The following is a 24349-nucleotide window of genomic DNA, read 5'->3' as shown; positions in this document are numbered from 1 at the left end:
GTCTACAAAAGCTGAACTGTGAAAATTTAAAAACAATATATTAGCTTTGAATTTCCCGCGTTGGCAAATTGTTTCAATGGGGGCATTCCACAGATGGCGGTAATTTTAGTGCCGCTTTTTTTGTATGAGGTTGGTATTCTTCTCCTGAGTAAATATGTTCCTTGGTCTTGAGTCACCTTTGATCGTAAAACGGACAAATTGTGGATGTCCAAAATTCCAAAATAATAATTTATATTTTATTAAATATCTAAAATTAATATTTTTTTCCATTCTAAATCTCTCAATTCAGTCTCCCCGTCCACAGTTAGCATTTTTAGGACGAAACTTTGCGAAGTGTTTTGTTTGTAAACAATGAACTCTGTTAAAAAGAGTAATAAATAATATATTCTTTGCAATGAACCTATAAAGTCAAAACAATGAAGTTAATTGAGTGCTATTAATCGATTTATATAGGATGCTGAGACTTGTACTCTGAGAGAAAGTGAGAAAAAGAATATACACGCTCTAGAAATGTGTTGAAGAAGAATGCTTGCATATCCTGGACACAGTCTCACTCCTCCAAGAACTGGGGATCAAACAGCATCTTTCTTTAGGACGAAACTTTGCGAAGTGTTTTGTTTGTAAACAATGAACTCTGTTAAAAAGAGTAATAAATAATATATTCTTTGCAATGAACCTATAAAGTCAAAACAATGAAGTTAATTGAGTGCTATTAATCGATTTATATAGGATGCTGAGACTTGTACTCTGAGAGAAAGTGAGAAAAAGAATATACACGCTCTAGAAATGTGTTGAAGAAGAATGCTTGCATATCCTGGACACAGTCTCACTCCTCCAAGAACTGGGGATCAAACAGCATCTTTCTTCCAGCATCCAATGTCTTCTTACACACACTTTCTTTGGACGTACCAGAGAAAGAGACGATAAGTCCATAGAGCGACATAAACTCAATACCTACAATATTTAATACCATACCATGTTTTAGATTTCTACGACATCTTGCATGTTGTTGTATCCAATGTGTTGGGATCTGTGTTCCAGGGCTTATGTGTGTGGTTTAGTTAAGTTTGCTGGTTATCAAGCAAAAAGGAATCGAACTTCATTTTTAAAATTATGATTATGGCAAACGAACTCTTTCGTCATCGCTCATAGGTACATTTACATTTTCCATTGGTGCATGCCCACCCTAGGAATCCTAGGATTCTGAGCTACCGAATAGGAATAGGAAATAATAGTAGATAAGCCAATGGGTGGGAGTAGAATAGGATAGGAATAGGGAATGAGTCAAAGCGAAGCTTGTCTGTCTGCTATATTATCTTAGTACACAAACTACACTTACATTGAGACTAAATGTTGATGTGTGTATTTTATAATATGCTCAATATTAACAATTTTGCTTTACAGGATATTTGGAATATGCCCTATAACTGCAGACTCCAATATTGCAAAAAGCACCTGCAATACAGTGGAATAACATATTGGTGTGCTGAAGAAAAGATGGCAAAGGCTTTTAGCTGATAGGACATAGTACTGATGACCCTGTTATCTGGTCAAATCATAAATGTGTGTGTATTATCAAAATATTTGCACAGATTGTGAAATGCTTGTGAAATGATTGTGATTGTGATATTTGATTTGGTCTTTGATATTTGAAAATAAAAGAATACTTACTTCGCTGAGTTTGTTTTTTGTAGTACTTTCCAAAACTAAAGCTTTCAGTTTAACATTTTACTATTAATATTTTTTTTTACCATTACAATAATTAAATAAATTATTCAAAAAAGTGTAGTTGTAAAAAATACATTTATAATACCTGTGTATGTTCACCCCCCTGCAGTTTCACCCACATAATTCCTGTTCCCATGGGAAGGAATACATGGCCTATAATACTCAAATGTGGATTTTTATTGGTAAAATAATCTTCAACATTGGTTCAGTAGGTCCAGTGTTTACCCCTACAATCTCACAAACTGTATCTTTTATTACAGTATCTTGACTACTAGTATTCTAAGAATTATGAAAATGACACCTCTGAGGGTGAAATAGGGGTTGGAAGTTTATAAAAAAAAGATTTTTTTAAGTTTATTTATTATAATAATAATAATAAATACAGTAAACCATAGACTTTCAGTTAGACATTTTTTAAACCCACACAGCTTAAAAATAATCAAATATATGCTTCTCATCCAAACAGTCGGCCTGTACAGTACTTGCAGACACTGTTTTGATGATTAGTATATTTTCTTAAATCAGAAAAACAAGTCATCATCATGGATCAGTCATCAATCATGGATTCAGCCCTGCCCACTGTACTTGACAACATATTGGCCATACTTAAATGTTAAAGCATGTTTATTTTTAAATATGTTTTACCGTAAATAAATTATTACAGATGCTATCTTTCTAACAGCTAGCAGGATAGGTATAATGAAGTTACACACTAAATAATCAAATTTATTTTATAATTAACAAAAATGAGAAAGAATATAGATGGATGGCTGACATAGAGAGCTCCTGGAATTAGACACACACACACACCACATAATTCTTAAGCTGGCTCAGCCAGTCAGTCTTGTTGTCAAAGCACTCATCTTCATGTCTCTGAGACAATATCAGTGGTTCATCATAATGGTCTGTTCATATATCTATTTAGTCTGAAATTAAAAAAAAAAAAATTAATATTTCATACTAAAAGTTAGATAGAATCTTTGAGGAAAACATTAGCAGTAGTGTCCTGGGTTTGATCCCTGGCTGGGCTGATTGAGGTTTTCTCAATTGGTCTAGGTCTGGCTGGTGGGAGGCTTCGGCCAGTTACCACCTTACTGGCAAAGACCTACCACTAAGCGATTTAGCATTCCGTTATGATGCCATGTAGAAACCAAAAGGGGTGTGGATTGTCTTACTACTCCTAACAAGTTAGCCCGTTACCATCTTAGATTACATCATCACTTACCATCAGGTGAGATTGTAGTCAAGGGCTAACTTGTAAAGAATAAAAAAAAAACCTGCTCCAATGTGGATTGGTAGTTATGGTGTTAATATACCACTATCAGATGTTAATGATAATTAATGTTCTGAAGGTCCTGTGATTGATCCCCGGCTGGTCCAATTGAGACATACGGCCAAGGGATTTAGCATTCCGGTGTGATGACGTGTAGCAACTGAAAGGGTTGTGGATTTTCAGTTTAACTTGTAAAGAATAAAAAATAAAATAAAACAGTAACATTTTGCTCTCAGTAGAGGATTTTGAATGGTATATCTAAATGCCTAGATAAACTAACTCTGCGAACCCATTGTAATTATGACACTGTTGTTGGCTGGTGAAGGAATAAAACACCCTAAAGAGCTAGAGAACTGTTCAAATCCTTTAATAATAAGTCTGTTTGTGAAGTCACTCATCACACACTTAGGTAAACCTATGTATATTAGTGCCGATTCATACGAGACTTAGAGATTAACATTGGGATAAAAATAACATGCGGACTTTTCTAAGAGACAGAGGAAATGCCCACTCTCTCCTTTTGCGCAGCCCGGACGTGCTAAATACTTCCCAACAAAGAAATTACTGCTATAACTAGTTCAGGGACATGTAGTAGACAAGCAGCGCGATCACTTATTAATCGGGCATTGTTGATTGTTCTTCAGTTGGCTAACTGTAAGTTAACCACTTGTAGTTACGCTAACCACCTTAGCCCTGCCTTGCCTGAGTTAAGCGTTGTTTTAATGAGAAACTTCTTAAGAAATGGACATCGACAAAATTAGATAGAGGTAGTTTTCTTTTTTGTTTACTTTTATATTTTTGATTAACAAATAACAATAACGAAGTAAACTTTGCTCCTAAGATCACTATAATTTAGTAAAACTTTGCTCAATTTCTAAATTATCTTTAAAATCTGAAAAATAAAAATTTTGTTTTGTTTTGTTAAATTATAATTTCTAATCCACAGGTTATTAATATGGTTATCACCACAGACTAACAGGATAACCCGTTATTTTGACACTAGCCTACACAGACAACAGGGAGATTACCAAATAGTCCAAATAGCCCTTGGTTAAATTCGTTAATTGCGTTTTGTTACTCGAGTTGCATGTACCATTTTCTCACGCTAATTTCTTCAATAGTAGATATTTTTCGTGAAATTTAATGCTTCTTTAATGTTTTAAACAAAAGACATAAAACTTTGTTAAAATATATGCATTATTATGGAGTTTGACTTAAATTTGATAATATTATTAACGATAGTTTCACTATCGTTTTGCATAAACAATACGCAATCTTCATGAATGATTTCAGTTCATCGTTCACCATCCGGTCTTCATATAATGAACTAAATTAGACAATACCAATGTAAAGTTACGATTGATCGTTGATCGTAGCCGATCGTATGAACTTTACGATCAATGAACTCCGTTAGACAATTAGGCCCCTGTTCACAGATGAATTAAAATTAGAGATCTGTCATCTGGGGCCTAATTGTCTAACGGAGTTCATTGATCGTAAAGTTCATACGATCGGCTACGATCAACGATCAATCGTAACTTTACATTGGTATTGTCTAATTTAGTTCATTATATGAAGACCGGATGGTGAACGATGAACTGAAATCATTCATGAAGATTGCGTATTGTTTATGCAAAACGATAGTGAAACTATCGTTAATAATATTATCAAATTTAAGTCAAACTCCATAATAATGCATATATTTTAACAAAGTTTTATGTCTTTTCTTTAAAACATTAAAGAAGCATTAAATTTCACGAAAAATATCTACTATTGAAGAAAATAGCGTGAGAAAATGGTACATGCAACTCAAGTAACAAAACGCAATTAACGAATTTAACCAAAGGCTATTTGGACTATTTGGTAATCTCCCTGTTGTCTGTGTAGGCTAGTGTCAAAATAACGGGGTATCCTATTAGTCTGTGGTGAAACATAGCATATTAATAACCTGTGGATTAGAAATTTTAATTTAACAAAACAAACAAAAATTTTATTTTTCAGGTTTTAAAGAGAATTTAGAAATTGAGCAAAGTTTTACTAAATTATAGTGATCTTAGGAGCAAAGTTTACTTCGTTTGTGTTATTGTTAATCAAAAATATAAAAGTAAACAAAAAAGAAAACTACCTCTATCTAATTTTGTCGATGTCCATTTCTTAAGAAGTTTCTCATTAAAACAACCCTTAACTCAGGCAAGGCAGGGCTAAGGTGGTTAGCGTAACTACAAGTGGTTAACTTACAGTTAGCCAACTGAAGAACAATCAACAATGCCCGATTAATAAGTGATCGCGCTGCTTGTCTACTACATGTCCCTGCACTAGTTATAGCAGTAATTTCTTTGTTTGGAAGTATTTAGCACATCCGGGCTGCGCAAAAGGAGAGAGTGGGCATTTCCTCTGTCTCTTAGAAAAGTCCGCATGTTATTTTTATCCCAGTGTTAATCTCTAAGTCTCGTATGAATCGGCACTAATATACATAGGTTTACCTAAGTGTGTGATTAGTGACTTCACAAACAGACTTATTATTAAAGGATTTGAACAGTTCTCTAGCTCTTTAGGGTGTTTTATTCCTTCACCAGCCAACAACAGTGTCATAATTACAATGGGTTCGCAGAGTTAGTTTATTTAGGCATTTAGATATACCATTCAAAATCCTCTACTGAGAGCAAAATGTTACTGTTTTATTTTATTTTTTATTCTTTACAATTTAAACTGAAAATCCACAACCCTTTCAGTTGCTACACGTCATCACACCGGAATGCTAAATTGCTTGGCCGTAAGTCTCAATTGGTCCAGCCGGGGATCAAACACAGGACCTTCGGAACATTATTCTTTACAAGTTAGCCCTTGACTACAATCTCACCTGATGGTAAGTGATGATGTAATCTATGATGGTAATGGGCTAACTTGTTAGGAGTAGTAAGACAATCCACACCCCTTTTGGTTTCTACATGGCATCGTACCGGAATGCTAAATCGTTTAGTGGTAGGTCTTTGCCAGTAAGGTGGTAACTGGCCGAAGCCTCCCACCAGCCAGACCTAGACCAATTGAGAAAACCTCAATCGGCCCAGCCAGGGATCAAACCCAGGACACCACTGCTAATGTTTTCCTCGCAAAGATTCTATCTAACTTTTGGTAAGAAAGATTAATTTTTTTTTTTAATTTCAGACTAAATTGATTATTATGAACAGACCATTATGATGAACCACTGATATTGACTCAGAGACATGAAGATGAGTGCTTTGACAACAAGACTGACTAGCTGAGCCAGCTTAAGAATTATGTGGTGTGTGTGTGTGTCTAATTCCAGGAGCTCTCTATGTCAGCCATCCATCTATATTCTTACTCATTTTTGTTAATTATAAAATAAATTTGATTATTTAGTGTGTAACTTCATTGTACCTATCCTGCTAGCTGTTAGAAAGATAGCATCTGCAATAATTTATTTACGGTAAAACATATTTAAAAATAAACATGCTTTAACATTTAAGTATGGCCAATATGTTGTCAAGTACAGTGGGCAGGGCTGAATCCATGATTGATGACTGATCCATGATGATGACTCGTTTTTCTGATTTAAGAAAATATACTAATCATCAAAACAGTGTCTGCAAGTACTGTACAGGCTGACTGTTTGGATGAGAAGTATATAGTTGATTATTTTTAATCTTTGTGGTTTCAGGGTTTAAAAAATGTCTAACTGAAAGTCTATGTTTACTGTATTTATTATTATTATAATAAATAAACTTAAAAAATCTTTTTTTTATAAACTTCCAACCCCTATTTCACCCTCAGAGGTGTCATTTTCATAATTCTTAGAATACTAGTAGTCAAGATACTGTAATAAAAAGATACAGTTTGTGAGATTGTAGGGGTAAACACTGGACCTACTGAACCAATGTTTATGTGGGTGAAACTGCAGGGGTGAACATACACAGGTATTATAAATGTATTTTTTACAACTACACTTTTTTTAATAATTTATTTAATTATTGTAATGGTAAAAAAAAATATTAATAGTAAAATGTTAAACTGAAAGCTTTAGTTTTGGAAAAGACTACAAAAAACAAACTCAGCGAAGTAAGTATTCTTTTATTTTCAAATATCAAAGACCAAATCAAATATCATCAGCATTTCACAATCTATGCAAATATTTTGATAATACAGACACATTTATGATTTGACCAGATAACAGGGTCATCAGTACAATGTCCTATCAGCTAAAAGCCTTTGCCATCTTTTCTTCAGCACACCAATATGTTATTCTACTGTATTGCAGGTGCTTTTTGTAATATTGGAGTCTGCAGTTATAGGGCATATTCCAAATATCCTGTAAAGCAAAATTGTTAATATTGAGCATATTATAAAATACACACATCAACATTTAGTCTCAATGTAAGTGTAGTTTGTGTACTAAGATCAGGCCGGGTCAACTCTCGAACAAAGTTTGGTTATACCTACGGGGGCTAGACCTGTGGTGTCATCATCCATACGGTTTTACCTTCTGGTAGTTGTAGCAATATTATTATCGTTAGTAGCTCACGCCTGACATAATATTTTGATAAATCTAATACATTTTTAGATTTCAATATGACTTTAATAACTGAATAAATACTTTTCTTCTACAAAAATATAGAGAGACACTCTCGTTGAATATTTTTTTAGTAACGCATGGGTAAGGTTTTCTAAACGAAGTGTGGCAACCCCAATTACTTAATAAAAAATAAAAATGTTTTAAAATGAAAATGGCGTCATTTCACCAAATATTTTAAAACACAAATTCTCGAATAATAAAATAAATGTTTGCCACGGCCTGTTAATATTTATGAAGACCTCTTCATGGATTGGATTCAAGCAACCTGCTGTGTAATATCCTCGCCATCCTTGATGTTGAGAAGATCTATATATAAGTCTTTTACGTTTCATCTGAGTGTTGTGGTTTTTCATTATGTTAAAAATAAGACTTTGTTAGTTCAAGTGTCTCTATAACTATGAAGAAGAACAAAAGAAAATGCTTTGAGTGTGGTTTTTCGCCTGCCGATGATCCAGAGAAGACCCTACAGAGATTACCGAAACTTGATTCTACAAATTTAGTCTCCGGTATGTACCTACTTTAAGTTTTAGATAATAATAAAATACTTTAATAATAGCTATTGATCTGATAATGATTACATTAGTTAGTTAATTAGGTTTCTTAGTAGTCTTCTCAAGATATGGGAATTATTAAAATCCTACTAATTCTTATGAAACTCGTACTCAATTATACAATTATGCTGGGTTTACACATTATGGTTTGTAGATGCAATGCACCCCAAATAACTCTGGATCTACTAAACAGATTTTCATTTTTAGAATTTAAACTATCGTGAGTGTTATTCATATTAATTGATTATGAAACACGGCTAAAACTCACGTGATATTACGTCATTTTCATTTGGTTATCACAGGTAGCTTAATCTGGAGCAACATAAGGTTAATTATGAAATGGTAATGAAAATAAACATCTGAGAAAAGCAAATTCCATGAACTAATTTGAAAGTATCTGTTACCAGAAGTAAATTTTTTACTATACCACTGTTCAATATTAAACCACAGGTATATGTACTAAAGGCAGGTAGAGTAAAATTTGAGTTTTATTTTTGAATCTATAATAAGTAGTTTATAATTATGTAATGATGAACCAGAACAATTTGTTAATTTGAAACTACAATTACAAGTTTTTATAATTATGTTAGGCACTAGGCAGACTAATGAAGAGTATGTTAGTTTACTTTGTACGAAAATCTGTTCTTTGACATAATTATAGAAAAAGATGATAAGTGATGATGCAATCTAAGATGGAAGCGAGATAACTAGTTAGGCAAAGGATGAAAATCCACACACATTTCTGTTTCTACATAATATCTCACCGGAACACTAAATCGCTTGCCAGTAGGGTATTAACTAGCCAGCCAGACAAAGACCAGAAAGAAAACTTCAATCGGCCCAGCCGGGGATAGAACCCAGGGTTTTGCGTAGTTAATCCACTGTGCTACGGAGGCCATTTTGGCAATATTTTTCTTGCCTTGATCTATAAAAGCTTTTGCCAATAATAAGCTACATTTTTCATTGAAGGTTGTTTGAAAGAAATAGTTTTTAGCTATAAGACCTAAGCTTTGCACATTTTACTTTTTTTTTTCTTTTTGACAATGTAGCTTCTGTGAACAGTTGAGGAATTCCCTCATCTGTGTTTCTGTTCTATCATCAGATTGCCTCCGGACATTTTAGTTATATTTCTCACCTGGTTCTTGTCAAGGTTTTGTAATAAATAATAATAACAAATGAACTAAGTAAAAATGGCTATGTGGTTAGTCTGTCTGCCGTAGAAGTAGGTGCAAGAGGATTACCATCAAAATCTTTCTATAACTTGTTTAAAGACCTTGGCATCTTTAGGACTGCAGCAACTTCTATGTAGAAGAAAGAGAGAAAGAAGAATAAGTATCCAAAGCTGCTCTTAGTAGGATCTTACCAAATTTGGCTAAGCAGGGAGAACAACACAAGTAGGGGAGTTTAATCAATTGTCAAGGAATTCCTTAACCCTACATCCTGTAGTCACAACTCCAGGACTCTGCTCGGAGTATTTCTCTCTACCAGGCGATGGACCTGGCACCTGCACGGAATGCTAAGATATTCATCTGTCTCTTCATGCATAGTATGTTTATGTATTTTTAATTAAATTTACTCACTCTCTTTATTTCAGTAATGTCCAGATAATCAATGATTAGACTATTGGACTTTTAGAATAAATTTTACATTGAACTATGAATGGTTTGTCATCTACATTTTTAAAAAAGATGAGATGTTTTACCTGTAAGAAGAAGAGAGAGAGAGAATAAGAAGGTAAGTTAAACACTTACTGTAAAATGCACACTGCTCCAATGTGGGTTGATAGGCTTGGGGTAATAAAGTTAAATTATAAAAGGATCACTATCACGTGTTAATGATAATGACTGGGATATATAGCATATCATACTCTCTGAGATATAGGGATATAACACCAGCAACAGCTCTCCAGTGATGCAGTAGATAGCATCATTGCTCTTTGCATCTACACGCCACAGCCAGTTGTGGCAATTGAACTCATCATATTAGTGTGATGAGCATGGATGTATTTCAGTGTCTATGTGGTTGTGAGTGTATGCCCATGTTAAATAACAAGTAATGGCCCAAATAATAAGTAGCCTATATGTTGCTGAATAATCTTTTCTATCTTCCAGTAAAAGTCCCATTAAAATGACCCTGCTGTTCCAGAGATTAGCTCAAACAAACAGTCAGATGAACATTTTAAAGAAGTATGACTGTATGTCAGTATTGTATATAGGCACTTGAGAAAACACAGTTATTTTGAAATCATAGACATACACTTAAATTTTATTGATATGTATTGGTGCTGTTCATAAATATAGCATCAGCTGAAACAAACTAGGCATAGTTAAGTTACATTTTATACAAGGTGCTCGGGACTATTTCTCATAAAGGTGTTGACAAGTCCACTTATAGGAGCTACCTTAGCTACTAGTTTATATTGAGGAGAACTTTCCACCTAGATGGGTTGTGACTGTATTAGGAGTCTGGTGATGAAGACGAAGGACAGTTAAGAGAACTCCTCAACGGTTCACAGTAGTAATTAGTTTGATTCTAAGTCAGACGCAATCCATACCTTTGGCGCTAGATCAATATCTAGGATGATTTCACTAAAAATGGAAAAATAAAAATTTTTAATAAAAGAAATTCAACCAACTTCAAAAACATAAAACATTTATTTATTTATTTATTTATTTATTTATTTATTTATTTATTTATTTATACTGGCTAAACTAAAAAGCGAAAAATAATATTATACTAAGTTCATATCATATTATGTTCTAACTGATGATCAGTTTGAAGGCTGTGCTAAACCGGTGTTGTTTTAATTTAAGCTGTTACTGAAAGAACTACATGAAAGAACACTGTCTGAAAAACCTAAATATTTATGATATTCTTACATGGCTTGAATTAATACATCATTGGACTAGCACCACCTTCAAACTGATCATCAGTTAGAACATAATATAATATATAGTATAATGTTATTTTTCGTTTTTTAGTTTAGTAAGTATGTTTTTGAAGTCGGTTGACTTGTTTTTATTAAAGTTTTTTAATACACATGTTCCTTAGACATTTTAAATTAATTTTCCTTATAGAACTTGGAGCTACCCTAGAGTTATGGGAAATACTCCCGAGCACCCTGTAGATGCTACTCAATCCTACTAATCCTTCATTCATCAGTATCGGTTGGTGGGCTTGGAGTTTATAAAGTATATATAATTTATTTATGAACATTCCTCATTCAATTGAGCTTTTACTACCCATAACACAAGCTAAGCTTACTTTGAGACTAGTTAGTGATGTGTGTAATGTGTTAATATAAATATTAACCAACTTTCTGCAGTTTGAGAATACGCGGATAAAATATAGCCTATTATACTCAGAAATAACGTGGCTTTCTAGTGGTAAAAGAATTTTCAAAATTGGTTCAGTAGATCCAGAGTTCACCTGCTAGACCACCACTAACTTTACCTCTTTATAATACATACTAGCGGACGCCGCGACTTCGTCCGCGTAAAAATCGATGGCAACTTTCAACCCCTATTTCACATTCTATTTTGCAAGTTTTATAACTTATACCTTGTACCTAAAAAAATTAAGGACTTTCTGTACAAACTTTCTACCCCTACTTCACCCAATTCTGATTTTGTTTTCACGACAAAAAGTATCCTATTATCCTTCTACGTATTATTGTCTCAAATCGTCTTAAGTATCATTTGAATTCATTCTGTAGTTTCAGCGTGATGCCCGGTCAAAAAAAAGGCAAACAGACAGACAAAAAATAGAAAATAGGCTTCAGTATCGATCTCCTACCTCTACCCTACTCCTACCCTACCCGTACCCTACCCGTACCCTAACTGTATCCTACCCCTACCCTACCCGTACCCTACCCTACCCGTAATCTTCCCTTTCCCTAGGATAGGGGTAGGCCCTACCCTTACCTTACCCCTAACCTAGGCATACACTCCCCTACCCCACCCTACCCCTACCCTACCCTTACACAACCCCTACCCTACCTGTACCCTACCCTATACCTTCCCTACCTTACCCCTACCCTTAGCAAAATCGGTCCAGCCCTATGAGCGTGGTGCGATGACAAAGGAAAATAGTGACTTCTATGCTAAAATTATAATCTTTGGATCTACTGGACCGATTTAAAAGATTGTTTTACCAATAGAAAGCTACGTTATTTGCGAGTGTCATAGGCTATGTTTGATTCCCATATTCACACAGGAACGGGAACCACGTAATTGAAAGCGCGGGGCGTCATGTAGTGGAATTTCTGCGTCTTTGAGAAATTTTGTATTATCTCCGAAACTATTTAACTAATTAACATACTATACAGGGCAAATCTTATCTCCATAATATCCTTGTGATTATTAAATAATTTATTTTGATAAGGATTTAAGTTAAGTAGCATAAATAATGCAAAACCCTAAGTATATAAAATTTATAATTTTTAAAACACAAAAGGTACGTGGTGTCGTGGACTTTTTTGTAGAACTTTTAAAGATACATAAAGCCTCCATACTTAATAATTAACTATTTAATTTCAATTTTACACAATGGTTAAGGCAGCGCATGCGAATAAGTCTGCTTAAGAGGATTTTCGGTCCGACCTGTATGACAAAAACTGTGTTAACTCGGCGAATATATATCATGCTAATATAAAATATAGCCTATAGCACTCCCCGATAATGTAGCATTCTACTGGTGAAAGAATTTTTGAAATCGGACCAGTAGTTCCGAAGATTACCCCATTTAAAAAATGTGACAAACTTACAAACTTTACCTCTTTATAATATTAGTATAGATTAACAACCCATTTTCGGCTCATTGTTGAGCACGAGTCACTTCTCAGGACGAGAGGGGTTAGGCCTTAGTCCTCCATGCTGGCCCAATGCGGATTGGCAGACTTCACACACCTAGACAATTAAGAAAATTCTCAGTTATGCAGGTTTCTTCACCATTTAAGACATTTAATTTCAAAGTGGGTTGAATACATATTAGTATTGATTTTTATTGTGAGTTTCTTGAAAGAAGGAAATGCTATATACCTAATGCTTTCAGCAATCCTGCTTCTTCACATGAATTTTACCCGCATGACGACGGTTTTTAATATAAAAAATATTTACACAATGTCTCAAAAAGCAATCAAAGCTTTGAAAAATAAACAATGTTCGCAGAAGTTCAGTACCAACAAACTCACAAAAAATGAGCCCAAATTTAGCATTACTTGCAAGCCAGACTAAGAAATTTCAAAAAGATAATTTAAAAGAAGACAATAGAATAAAATAATATTAACACACAATGCTTAGCAAATATAGCATTAACAGATGGAAACCAGGCAATAGGTATGTTAAATTGGTTATGTTTCATAGATGCTATTTTAATCCTACACATCCATCATTCATCATTGTCATCGCATATAGTAGAGGAGGTATGGAGCTGAGACCCACCACACTGCTCCAATGCTGTTGGTGGGCTTAGGGTGATAATGTTCAATTAATTAATTACCACTATCTGATGCTAATGTTAATAATCGGGATTAAAGGTTTCCCAACTTCAGGATGAGAATTTAATTGATTTTTTTTTACATTTTTCATAATCTATTCTTCACATTTTTCACTTAATAAAATTCTTTTAGCTTTTGTTTGTTTTTAACCTGGTGAAAATATGTGAAATTTTGCTATCGGCTTCTCAACTCCAAGATGAGAATTTGACAGAATTATTTTTACATTTTTAACCTATTTAAAAAAAAGCAGGAGTTTCTCAATTCGAGTCTATGTTTTTTTTCATAATCTATTCTTCATATTTTTCACTTAATAAAATTCTTTTAGTTTTTATTTGTTTTTTAACTGGTGAAAATACATAAAATTTATTCTTTATGTTTAAATTTTCAGGTGTAGCAAAATAGAAGATGAAGGTCTAGCTGTGCCAGTCAGTGCTGAGCCACACAGTTGCTGCTGGCATGTTTGCAAAATAGCACAAGGTAACCTGCTTCATCGTTATTATCAACCTATTTTAACAGCATTACAGGGCCAGGCCTTATAGAAAAGTGATTATGGAGTTGAGACCCACCACACTGCTCCAATGCTGTTGGTGGGCTTAGGGTGATAATGTTCAATTAATTAATAACCACTATCTGATGCTAATGATAATAATCGGGATTGAAGGCTTCCAAACTCCAAGATGAGAATTTAACTGAATTATTTTTAACCGACTTCTATGTTTTTATTTTCATAATCTATTCTTCACTTTTTCCACTTAATAAAATTCTTTTAATTTTTATTTGTTTTTTAACTGGTGAAAATACATAAAATTTATTCTTTATGTTTAATTTTTCAGGTGTAGCAAAATAGAAGATGAAGGTCTAGCTGTGCCAGTCAGTGCTGAGCCACACAGTTGCTGCTGGCATGTTTGCAAAATAGCACAAGGTAACCTGCTTCATCGTTATTATCAACCTATTTTAATGGCATTACAGGGCCAGGCATTGGCATTGGCAGGCAATGGCATTATAGAAAAGTGATTATGGAGCTGAGACCCACCACACTGCTCCAATGCTGTTGGTGGGCTTAGAGTGATAATGTTCAATTAATTAACAACCACTATCTGATGCTAATGATAATAATCGGGATTGAAGGCTTCCAAACTCCAAGATGAGAATTTAACTGAATTATTTTTAACCGACTTCTATGTTTTTATTTTCATAATCTATTCTTCACTTTTTCCACTTAATAAAATTCTTTTAATTTTTATTTGTTTTTTAACTGGTGAAAATACATAAAATTTATTCTTTATGTTTAATTTTTCAGGTGTAGCAAAATAGAAGATGAAGGTCTAGCTGTGCCAGTCAGTGCTGAGCCACACAGTTGCTGCTGGCATGTTTGCAAAATAGCACAAGGTAACCTGCTTCATCGTTATTATCAACCTATTTTAATGGCATTACGGGGCCAGGCATTGGCATTGGCAGGCAATGGCATTATAGAAAAGTGATTATGGAGCTGAGACCCACCACACTGCTCCAATGCTGTTGGTGGGCTTAGAGTGATAATGTTCAATTAATTAACAACCACTATCTGATGCTAATGATAATAATCGGGATTGAAGGCTTCCAAACTCCAAGATGAGAATTTAACTGAATTATTTTTAACCGACTTTTATGTTTTTATTTTCATAATCTATTCTTCACTTTTTCCACTTAATAAAATTCTTTTACTTTTTATTTGTTTTTTAACTGGTGAAAATACACAAAATTTATTCTTTGTTTAATTTTTCAGGTGTAGCAAAATAAAAGATGAAGGTCTAGCTGTGCCAGTCAGTGCTGAGCCACACAGTTGCTGCTGGCATGTTTGCAAAATAGCACAAGGTAACCTGCTTCATCGTTATTATCAACCTATTTTAACGGCATTACAGGGCCAGGCCTTGATAGAAAAGTGATTATGGAGCTGAGACCCACCACACTGCTCCAATGCTGTTGGTAAGCTTAGGGTGATAATGTTCAATTAATTAATAACCACTATCTGATGCTAATGATAATAATCGGGATTAAAGGCTTCCCAACTCCAAGATGAGAATTTAACTGAATTTTTTTCACATTTTTACCCTACTTCAAAAAAAGAAGGAGGTTCTCAATTCGAGTCTATGTTTTTTTTTCATAATCTATTCTTCACATTTTTCACTTAATAAAATTATTTTAGTTTTCATTTGTTTTTAACTGGTGAAAATACATAAAATTTATTCTTTATGTTTAATTTTTCAGGTGTAGCAAAATAGAAGATGAAGGTCTAGCTGTGCCAGTCAGTGCTGAGCCACACAGTTGCTGCTGGCATGTTTGCAAAATAGCACAAGGTAACCTGCTTCATCGTTATTATCAACCTATTTTAACAGCATTACAGGGCCAGGCCTTATAGAAAAGTGATTATGGAGTTGAGACCCACCACACTGCTCCAATGCTGTTGGTGGGCTTAGGGTGATAATGTTCGATTAATTAATAACCACTATCTGATGCTAATGATAATAATCGGGATTGAAGGCTTCCAAACTCCAAGATGAGAATTTAACTGAATTATTTTTAACCGACTTCTATGTTTTTATTTTCATAATCTATTCTTCACTTTTTCCACTTAATAAAATTCTTTTAATTTTTATTTGTTTTTTAACTGGTGAAAATACATAAAATTTATTCTTTATGTTTAATTTTTCAGGTGTAGCAAAATAGAAGATGAAGGTCTAGCTGTGCCAGTCAGTGCTGAGCCACACAGTTGCTGCTGGCATGTTTGCAATATAGCACAAGGTAACCTGCTTCATCATCATTATCAGCCTATTTTAACGACACTACAGAGCCAGACCTTATAGAAAAGGGGTTATGGAGCTTAGACCCACCACACTGCTACAATAAAGGTTGGTGAGCTAAGGGTGATAAAGTGAAATTCATTGTGGATCACTATCAGATGTTAATGATAATGACCTGGACGAGGCACGGGAGTGTAATACAAACAACTTACCAACTTCAGGCTGAGAACTGTAAATTTCTTGGAAGAAAGAAAAACTCAGTATCTGATAGCCTGACCCAGAATTCGAAGCCACGACCTCGTTATCCAAAACCACATTGGTTAACCAATATTATAATACTAGCGGACGCCCGCGATTTCAACCGTGTGATGTTCAGTTTTTGAACATCCAGCGGGAACCATGTTTCTGGGATAAAAAGTAGCCTAAATATTGCTCAATAACTTCCTCTATCTTCCAATGAAAGTCCAATTAAAATCGGTTCAGCCGTTCCAAAGATTATCCCAGAGAAACAGAAACACAGACAGACGAAAAATTTAAAAGACCTTGTTTGCATTTTAGTATTGTGTATATAACTATAATCACTTGAAAAAACTATTGATAAATTTCACTAAAATTAACTTTTATTCCTGAAAAAATCAAGGGTGATTTGTGAAAAACTGTATTTCACATTTTTCATTGTTGCTTGCCTCACCCTACTCAACTAAATTATTTTAGTGTACAACATGATTTTTTTTGAGACGAATATCTTACCAATTCATGGATTCACCATGTGGGTGTCCATCACGTGGCAGAGAGAAAAACGCTGAGCAGAGCTTGGACTTGTGATCAATGGACGTAAGGTTAAAGAATTCCTTGACAATTGATTAACACTCCCCTTCTCTGCTCGTGTTGTTCTCACTGCGTAGTAAGGTCTGCCAAATTTGGTAACCCAAATCTGCACTTCTAGAGAGACCAAGGTCTCTAAGCAAATTATAGAGAGATTTTGCTGGTAATCCTCTCGCACCTCTCTACGGCGTACAGACTAACGTTCAGTTAGTTCATTTGTTGGTCATAACATTTATTCAGTTTTATACTGTGGTCCTTTGGTATGTTAGTCTCCCACGGGACAGTAAGCTCTACAAGTACTATGCTAAAAGAAAATGTCTGGTTTAGATCACGAAATAGCAACATCCTCTGGGATTATCCTCTTAACTGGTAACAATAATAATTATGTAAAATGTATACCTTATCAGCCGATAGACGTCCACTGCTGGACATAGGCCTCTTGCATGGATCTTGTTGTGTTGTACTATACATTGCAAGGTAATGCCCATAAATGACCACGCTGGGCATGCGGGTTGATCATTCGCAGGCTTAGACTTCTCGCACCGGTATCGCTGCTGCCTGACACCAGATTGTGGTACTTGTGAAGTCTAGCTGAATCAGAATGGTTAAACCGCCATTAGTCGGTCGCCAGAGCCTCGTCGGTCAATCTGCAGGTGATGTTGGCAGTTGGAGAGGCTGACTGGTACTAGCCTCCCCCTTACACCCCATAAATGTATACTTCTTATTTATTTTTGCAGGTGCAGTGCATGCAATAATAATTATGTAAAATGTATAACTTCTGATTTATTTTTGCAGGTGCTGTAAAATGATGATATATTGTTTAATATCATGAGATAGAAATAAAAGATGAAGATCTAGCTGTACCCGTCCCGAGCCACACTACTGCAGCCACGTTGTTGCTGGCATTTTTGCAAAATAGCACAAGGTAACTTGCTTTATTCATTCGGCTTAGGTTGATATTATTAGATTGATTAATGATCACTATCAGAAATGTTAATGATAATGACTGGGTTCGACGGCTTAACATGCTCTCTGAGGCACAGGGTGTGACACCGCCAACTTCCCAACTCCAGACTAAGAATTTGTTAGCAGAAGCAAAAACTCAGTATCTCTTAAAGACAGAACCAGGATCTCGTGATCCAAAACACATGGGCTAACTACTGAACCAACAAGGTAGTTTTGACCTGCTTAATAACAATGAACTACATGTTTCCTAGATACACTTACAGTTTTGTTTTTAAAAACTGAAATAAACACATTATAATTTCTCTTTAAGTTTGTGTGCAAGTTTGTGAAAAACTGAATGCCACATAGACGAAGTAGCGGGCGGTAGTAGTAAATAATGTAACAAAATATCCATATTTCTATACTTTTCAAGGTTACAGCTGAGCTTCCTAAAATGATTTTTTTGTAAATGGAGCAGAAAATAGACTAAAAATTTGTCCCTGATGAGAATAGGAATTTCTTGTTATATATAATTATGTAAATATTAATTTTCAGTGCATTTTAAAAAGTCATGTTAAATGAAATTTTCTATTACAGGTCACAACAATTGATGTAACAAATATAATCAATGGACCAGGCACCTGCACCATGATTCTTTGGAATACTAAAATTCGTCTCTTTATGTTTATACTTCTCATAATGAAAAATGTCACATTTTTATGAAAGAAATAATGGAATCAAATAATAAATAAAACAAGCATATGCTGGGAGTCCTCAGAAACAGCTCCGACTTTGATGATTTTTTTTTAAAGTCATGTTTTTTATGTTATTTAAAATCAGAAATGTTTTGATGGACGAAATTATTTAAATTGTTAAAAAATATCTATGCTATTTATACATATTTTTTTTTAAATACAACCGACTTCAAAAATACAAACTTATGCAGAAAACTAACAAACGAAAGAAAATATTATAATATTTTCTATCTATTGATCACCTTGAAGGCGGTGCCAATGGTCCAATTAATGGGCCGACAATTAGTTATCTATTGTTTTCCTAGCTATAGGGTTCGAATTGCTTTTTCATATCTTTAAAAGACTATCTTCGGAATGAACCCTTTATAATAAAAAAAGTATTATCAAAATCGGACCACTCAATAAAAAGTTATACTTGGTTGTATACTAAAATTAATGGTTAAACAATCAATCATCCCCTGTTTTTGTAATGTAAAACCAAGCATAACTGTTAACATGAGTAGTCCGATTTTGATAATTCTTTTGATTGTTTTAGTTTAAAACCAAGCATGTCTTCGAATTCCGATTTGAATAACTTTGTTTTAAATAGAAAGGGTATATTCCGACAATGGTCCCAAATCATTATAAATTTAAAAAAAAACAAGAGATGACTGGTTATTTTCCCATTAATTGTATTGTAAAAATATGCGTAACTTATTACGAAGTGGTCCGATTTCGTAAATTCTTTATAGATTGTAAAGGTATTTTGATTGTAAAGCTCCCATATAAATTTTAAAAAACAATTCCAATCCTAAATGATTGATTTGATTACAATTTTTATATAAATATGCGATTGATTGTTTTCTCATTCATTTTAATGTAAAACCAAGCCTAACTTTTTATTGGGTGGTTCGATTTTGATTATTCTTTATTTTAATAGAAAGGGTATATTCCTAAGTCTCATAAAATGTTGGAAAACAATTTCAAACCTAATAGTAGGAAAATAGAAGATGATTAATTGTTTTCCCATTTATTGTAATGTTAAACTATGTGTAACTTTTTACTGAGTAGACCGATTTTGAAAATTCTTTAATTTTTGTAAAGGGTTTATTTCGAAGTAGGTCCCATATAAATTTCGGAAAACAATTCGAATCCTTAAGGTGGAAAAAAACGGTACGATTGATTGCCTACCCATTAATTGTACAATTGGCACCGGCTTCAGTAATCAGTAGATAGAAAATATTATAATGTTTTCTTCAGCTTATTAGTTTACTGCATAACTTTGTGTTTTTGGTAGTGTTTGTTTTTTAATTATTTTTTATATAAATAGCATAACTATTGTTAAATAGTATAAATCGTTCCATCCTCACTCCAAAAGGTTTTCTGATTTCAAATGATATGAAGAAACAAACTGAACAAAAATAATCATCAAAATCAGAGCTGTTTCTGAGGAGGTAGAGGGTAAATGCTCTATTGATTCGCCTAAAAGTAATATTATGTTATCGCATTCGGTTGTAAATTTTGGCTAATGAAAGTAGAGACTGAAATTGCCCGCCAAATTTAAAAATCATATAAACAAATTAAAAAAACATGTGTTTTCATAATTTATTTAGATTAGTTTTTCTTTGTGAATACATTATTACCTATACTATAAGTGTTAAACTCAGTTATTCCAATATTTGCACTATAATTTTGAGAATTTACTCCGATTTTTTAAAATTTGGCGGGTGGTTTCAGTTTCTACTTTCATTAGCCAAATTCTAATAATTTTATTGTTTATGAAATTTATACTAATTAGAAAGAGGAAGAATTTGATTATTTGTTTGTTTGCATTGAATAGGCTGTGAAACTACTTTGCTGATTTAAAAATTTCTTACAGCATTATAATCATGGATTAGGCCATAATTGTTATCTCTGTATTCCCACGGGAACGAGAACTACGCTGGTGAAACTGCGTGACGTTTGCATAGTTTATCATATGTACAAATATCCCGACAATCTATATTTTTATGTATGAATTGGTTACGTTATAATTGACTTGATTTTCCAAAATATCTCAGTGAAGTCACCCAATTGATGCATAGATATATTTTTATTTTGGTTTTCATTTTACTTTAAAGATAAAATTTAGTTTTAGAAGCAAAATGAATATATTTAGATTACATTTTAGGTGCTGATGTTTACTTAGTTATTGATTAAGTGCATAAGATTTTTTATTTGATAATAAAGACATTTCAACTTGAAACTGTTATTCTTTCTATTGTTTAATTTATTATATACAATTACTTGTTACTAAAATATTGTGCTATTATATTGTTTTTAATATTTTCACAGTTCAGCTTTTGGGGACGGAGTGGTTTTAAAATAAATATTTTTAAAAATCTGTTTAAATTAATTAATTAATCGACAGAGTTTATAAATATCTGTTTAAATTAATTAATTAATCGATATGGTTTTTAAAAATATTTATTTTAAAGCTATTCCGTCTATAAAAGCTGAACTGTGAAAATTTAAAAACAATATATTAGCTTTGAATTTCCCGCGTTGGCAAATTGTTTCAATGGGGGCATTCCACAGATGGCGGTAATTTTAGTGCCGCTTTTTTTGTATGAGGTTGGTATTCTTCTCCTGAGTAAATATGTTCCTTGACTAAGATAATATAGCAGACAGACAAGCTTCGCTTTGACTCATTCCCTATTCCTATCCTATTCTACTCCCACCCATTGGCTTACACAATCCGAAATAGCCGTTTGACAAGTAAAAACGTACGATTTCAATTGTCAAATTCAATCGTTTGCGTTAGACAATTAGGCCCCTGATCTGTGACTTTTATTTATTCTGTGGTGGTAATATACGTAGCACAGACGACAAATGAATACGTAGTATCTATTAATCTGTGGTGGTAATTTTTACACGTCACGGAACGGACGTCATAAAAAAGTTTGTGTATAATATTCAGATTTTAGAAATTAATTTAAAAGCTGTTCATGTATACATAATATGTAAAAAAAGCATAGCCATTAGCCATACTGTGGGGGCCCAATTATCTGAACATCGCCGTACTGAGGGGGATCTAACATAGTCTTATTGAGGGTCCGAACTATCAATATCATACTGTTATTGAGATTAAAGTTTTACCATTGCCATTGTCACTATATAAATAACATCAGCTCTTAACTGCTGCTGAATTTAAACAGTATAGTTGGAGGCCATCTCTAATCTAGACTTAACAAAAACAACACCGAAAATGCAGTGCTGCGTGCCGTTCTGTGCAAATACTTCAGACAATGCGTCAACATCTGAGGGAACGAGAATCACCTTTCACAGGTAAGTAAACTTATTTTTCCACACTCATTTCAATATAAAACCTCAAACTATGCATTCCTACAGGTTGTTTGGTAATGTTCATTACCACACAAGTAAACCATGCAACAACGTTTTTTTTTAATTTTTAAATAGTTCCATGTCATTGGCTACAAAAATTCAGGCTTCCTTTTATGAGACTAATCTAGAAGGCCACACTGTTACAATAATCGAGGCGGCTAAGCCAACACTAATTACATGTTATTAGTATTATTTGGTTGTGTATATCCAGGTTACCCAGTGAAGAAAATCTCCGTGCTGCTTGGCTCAGAGCCCTCGGCATACAAGACCATCACCTGGCCGACCCTGCCGTGGTCTGCTCACTGCATTTTATACATGAAGACTTTTATACAACAAAGAGTTGTGTAAGGCAGATTCGCTCTGATGCCATCCCTTCAACAGTGCAGGTCAGTTTATTGAATGTTTTATTTGTGATAGTTAACATGGGAAGGGCTAAGACTTGCAAGTACCTGCAGTAGCACTACTAACATGCAATCAGTAATGTAGAAGTAACTTGTAGTATATTTACAGATGTGCATGATATGCCTGGACTCTGACAGCAAGCTGTTTCTAATGAGTAAACACAAGTTGGAGGAGGCATATCAACAGCTGACTGGACTGTCTGTGAGTTGACAATTCCATTGTATCTACTATGTGATAAAACTATAGAGGGATATCAGTTAATATTATTTATACAGACAGACAGAAACAAGTGACTCCTGTTGTGTAATGTAGTCTACTTCTCTGACCACACCTGTATTGTCAGCCTTTGCTAATTCTGTGCAGTTGTTTCAGCTGTGTCGTGGAACAAACCTGAAGCAAACGCTCTGTGTGCTGTGTGCTCAGAGATTGATTAACTTCAGCAGATTTAGAGACTTGTGCTTGAGAGCCAATTCACTGATGACAGACTTACTTGAACAAGATGAATTTGTGAGTATTTAGTAATAACAATTGACTAGTTTCATCCACTCTTAAACTTACCCCACTTTTAACTCTTATCATCATGATGATGACATATTCTTATCTTCCGTTGGTGAACTATCTGAAGGAAAGTAAACAGTGCAATTGTTTCAGATTACTATACAACATAAGGAATTGATGAACTGTGCAACAAAACATCTGCGGTGTAACTTAACGCGGACAACATTAGGACCTGACTGCTGTGACTTGTACATAGATCACACTGATGAAGAGGAACAGACAGCAGCAGAGGAATCTGTAGTGGGAGATGGTGCTACACTTGTGCTGAAGCGTGAAGACAGATCTGACTCCATGTCAAATGCTCATAACTCAGAATTGGTACATGAAGATGACAATCAGAGAGACAGTTCCAGCTATGACTGTGTAACTAAAAATGAATACTTTGACGTGAGCATAAAGTTGGAACCAATACCAGTGGATGAAGATATTTGTGAAGCTTCAGCTTCCTGCTCTACAGTCACAGAACACATGGCTGAGACAGAGAGTAGAGTAGTTTTCATAAAGAGCGAAAGTACAGTCTTTGGGTGTACATTATGTTATGAAGACTTTGTGCAAGAAGATGCATACAAGGAACATATGATCATGCATCTCCAGGTGAGACTGTAGCCCACTTCATGGTGGTTCTATGTGACCGCTGTGTATCTAACATACTTCCTCTGTGGATGGACAGACATGTTGTGAATGAGTTTTGTATTTGACAGAACACTGCATGTGATGCATCACAAGTGTGCGAGCCTCGTGCAGCTGTGAACCGCAGCTGTGACTTGCTCGTGCTGCAGAACAAGTCAGTATACAACAACACTAGTGTCTCAACACTGCTTACGTAACGTATGACAGCTTCGTGTAGAGCGCTAGCAAACTCACATTCTGCTGCAATGTTTCACAGGACAGGAAGTCAGAGGCTGAATGATGCCCCTCCCCCGGCTGCAGGCTGCGTTCAGGCGACAGGTGAGACAAGAGCACTTGTTTGTGATTCTCTCTTTGCTATATATAAAAACTGAGAGCAATATTGTGTAAACAGAAGCTCTTGCTTATTACCCAACTGCAAGAAGAGTTGGGCTTGTTTTTTTTTAATTATTAT

The 24349-nt window shown here is 34.3% G+C and overlaps 1 protein-coding gene and 1 long non-coding RNA gene across 16 annotated transcripts in view; both read left to right on the top strand.

Annotated features, from left to right (window-relative positions):
- Positions 1 to 24349, top strand: part of LOC128199675 (zinc finger protein 271-like) — a 65325-nt gene that overhangs the window by 37965 nt on the left and 3011 nt on the right. For 2 of the 5 annotated variants that reach the window (XM_052890192.1, XM_052890190.1), the window contains exons 3-7: positions 22819 to 22911; positions 23074 to 23217; positions 23362 to 23862; positions 23970 to 24052; positions 24155 to 24216. In XM_052890192.1, the coding sequence (XP_052746152.1) occupies positions 22819 to 22911; positions 23074 to 23217; positions 23362 to 23862; positions 23970 to 24052; positions 24155 to 24216 (883 nt within the window). Of the gene's footprint in view, positions 1 to 21826; positions 22252 to 22519; positions 22695 to 22818; positions 22912 to 23073; positions 23218 to 23361; positions 23863 to 23969; positions 24053 to 24154; positions 24217 to 24349 lie in introns of those variants that run through there. The other 3 variants (XM_052890193.1, XM_052890191.1, XM_052890194.1) reach the window with 3 other exon arrangements.
- On the top strand, positions 4920 to 21169 carry LOC112056148 (uncharacterized). 11 transcript variants are annotated; one of them, XR_008252256.1, is made up of 14 exons: positions 4920 to 5382; positions 5734 to 5867; positions 6167 to 8098; positions 8446 to 8612; positions 9738 to 9877; positions 13196 to 13479; positions 14029 to 14117; positions 14474 to 14562; positions 14941 to 15029; positions 15406 to 15494; positions 15888 to 15976; positions 16333 to 16421; positions 18041 to 18170; positions 18788 to 21169. It is a non-coding gene; the product is annotated as an uncharacterized LOC112056148 (long non-coding RNA). The 11 variants fall into 11 exon arrangements; XR_008252253.1 differs by lacking the exon at positions 5734 to 5867; XR_008252250.1 differs by having other exon boundaries at positions 5734 to 8098; positions 8446 to 8593.

This window comes from Bicyclus anynana, chromosome 27, assembly GCF_947172395.1.
Source record: "Bicyclus anynana chromosome 27, ilBicAnyn1.1, whole genome shotgun sequence".
NCBI lineage: Eukaryota > Metazoa > Arthropoda > Insecta > Lepidoptera > Nymphalidae > Bicyclus > Bicyclus anynana.
This window is presented reverse-complemented; position numbering and strand designations above follow the sequence as displayed.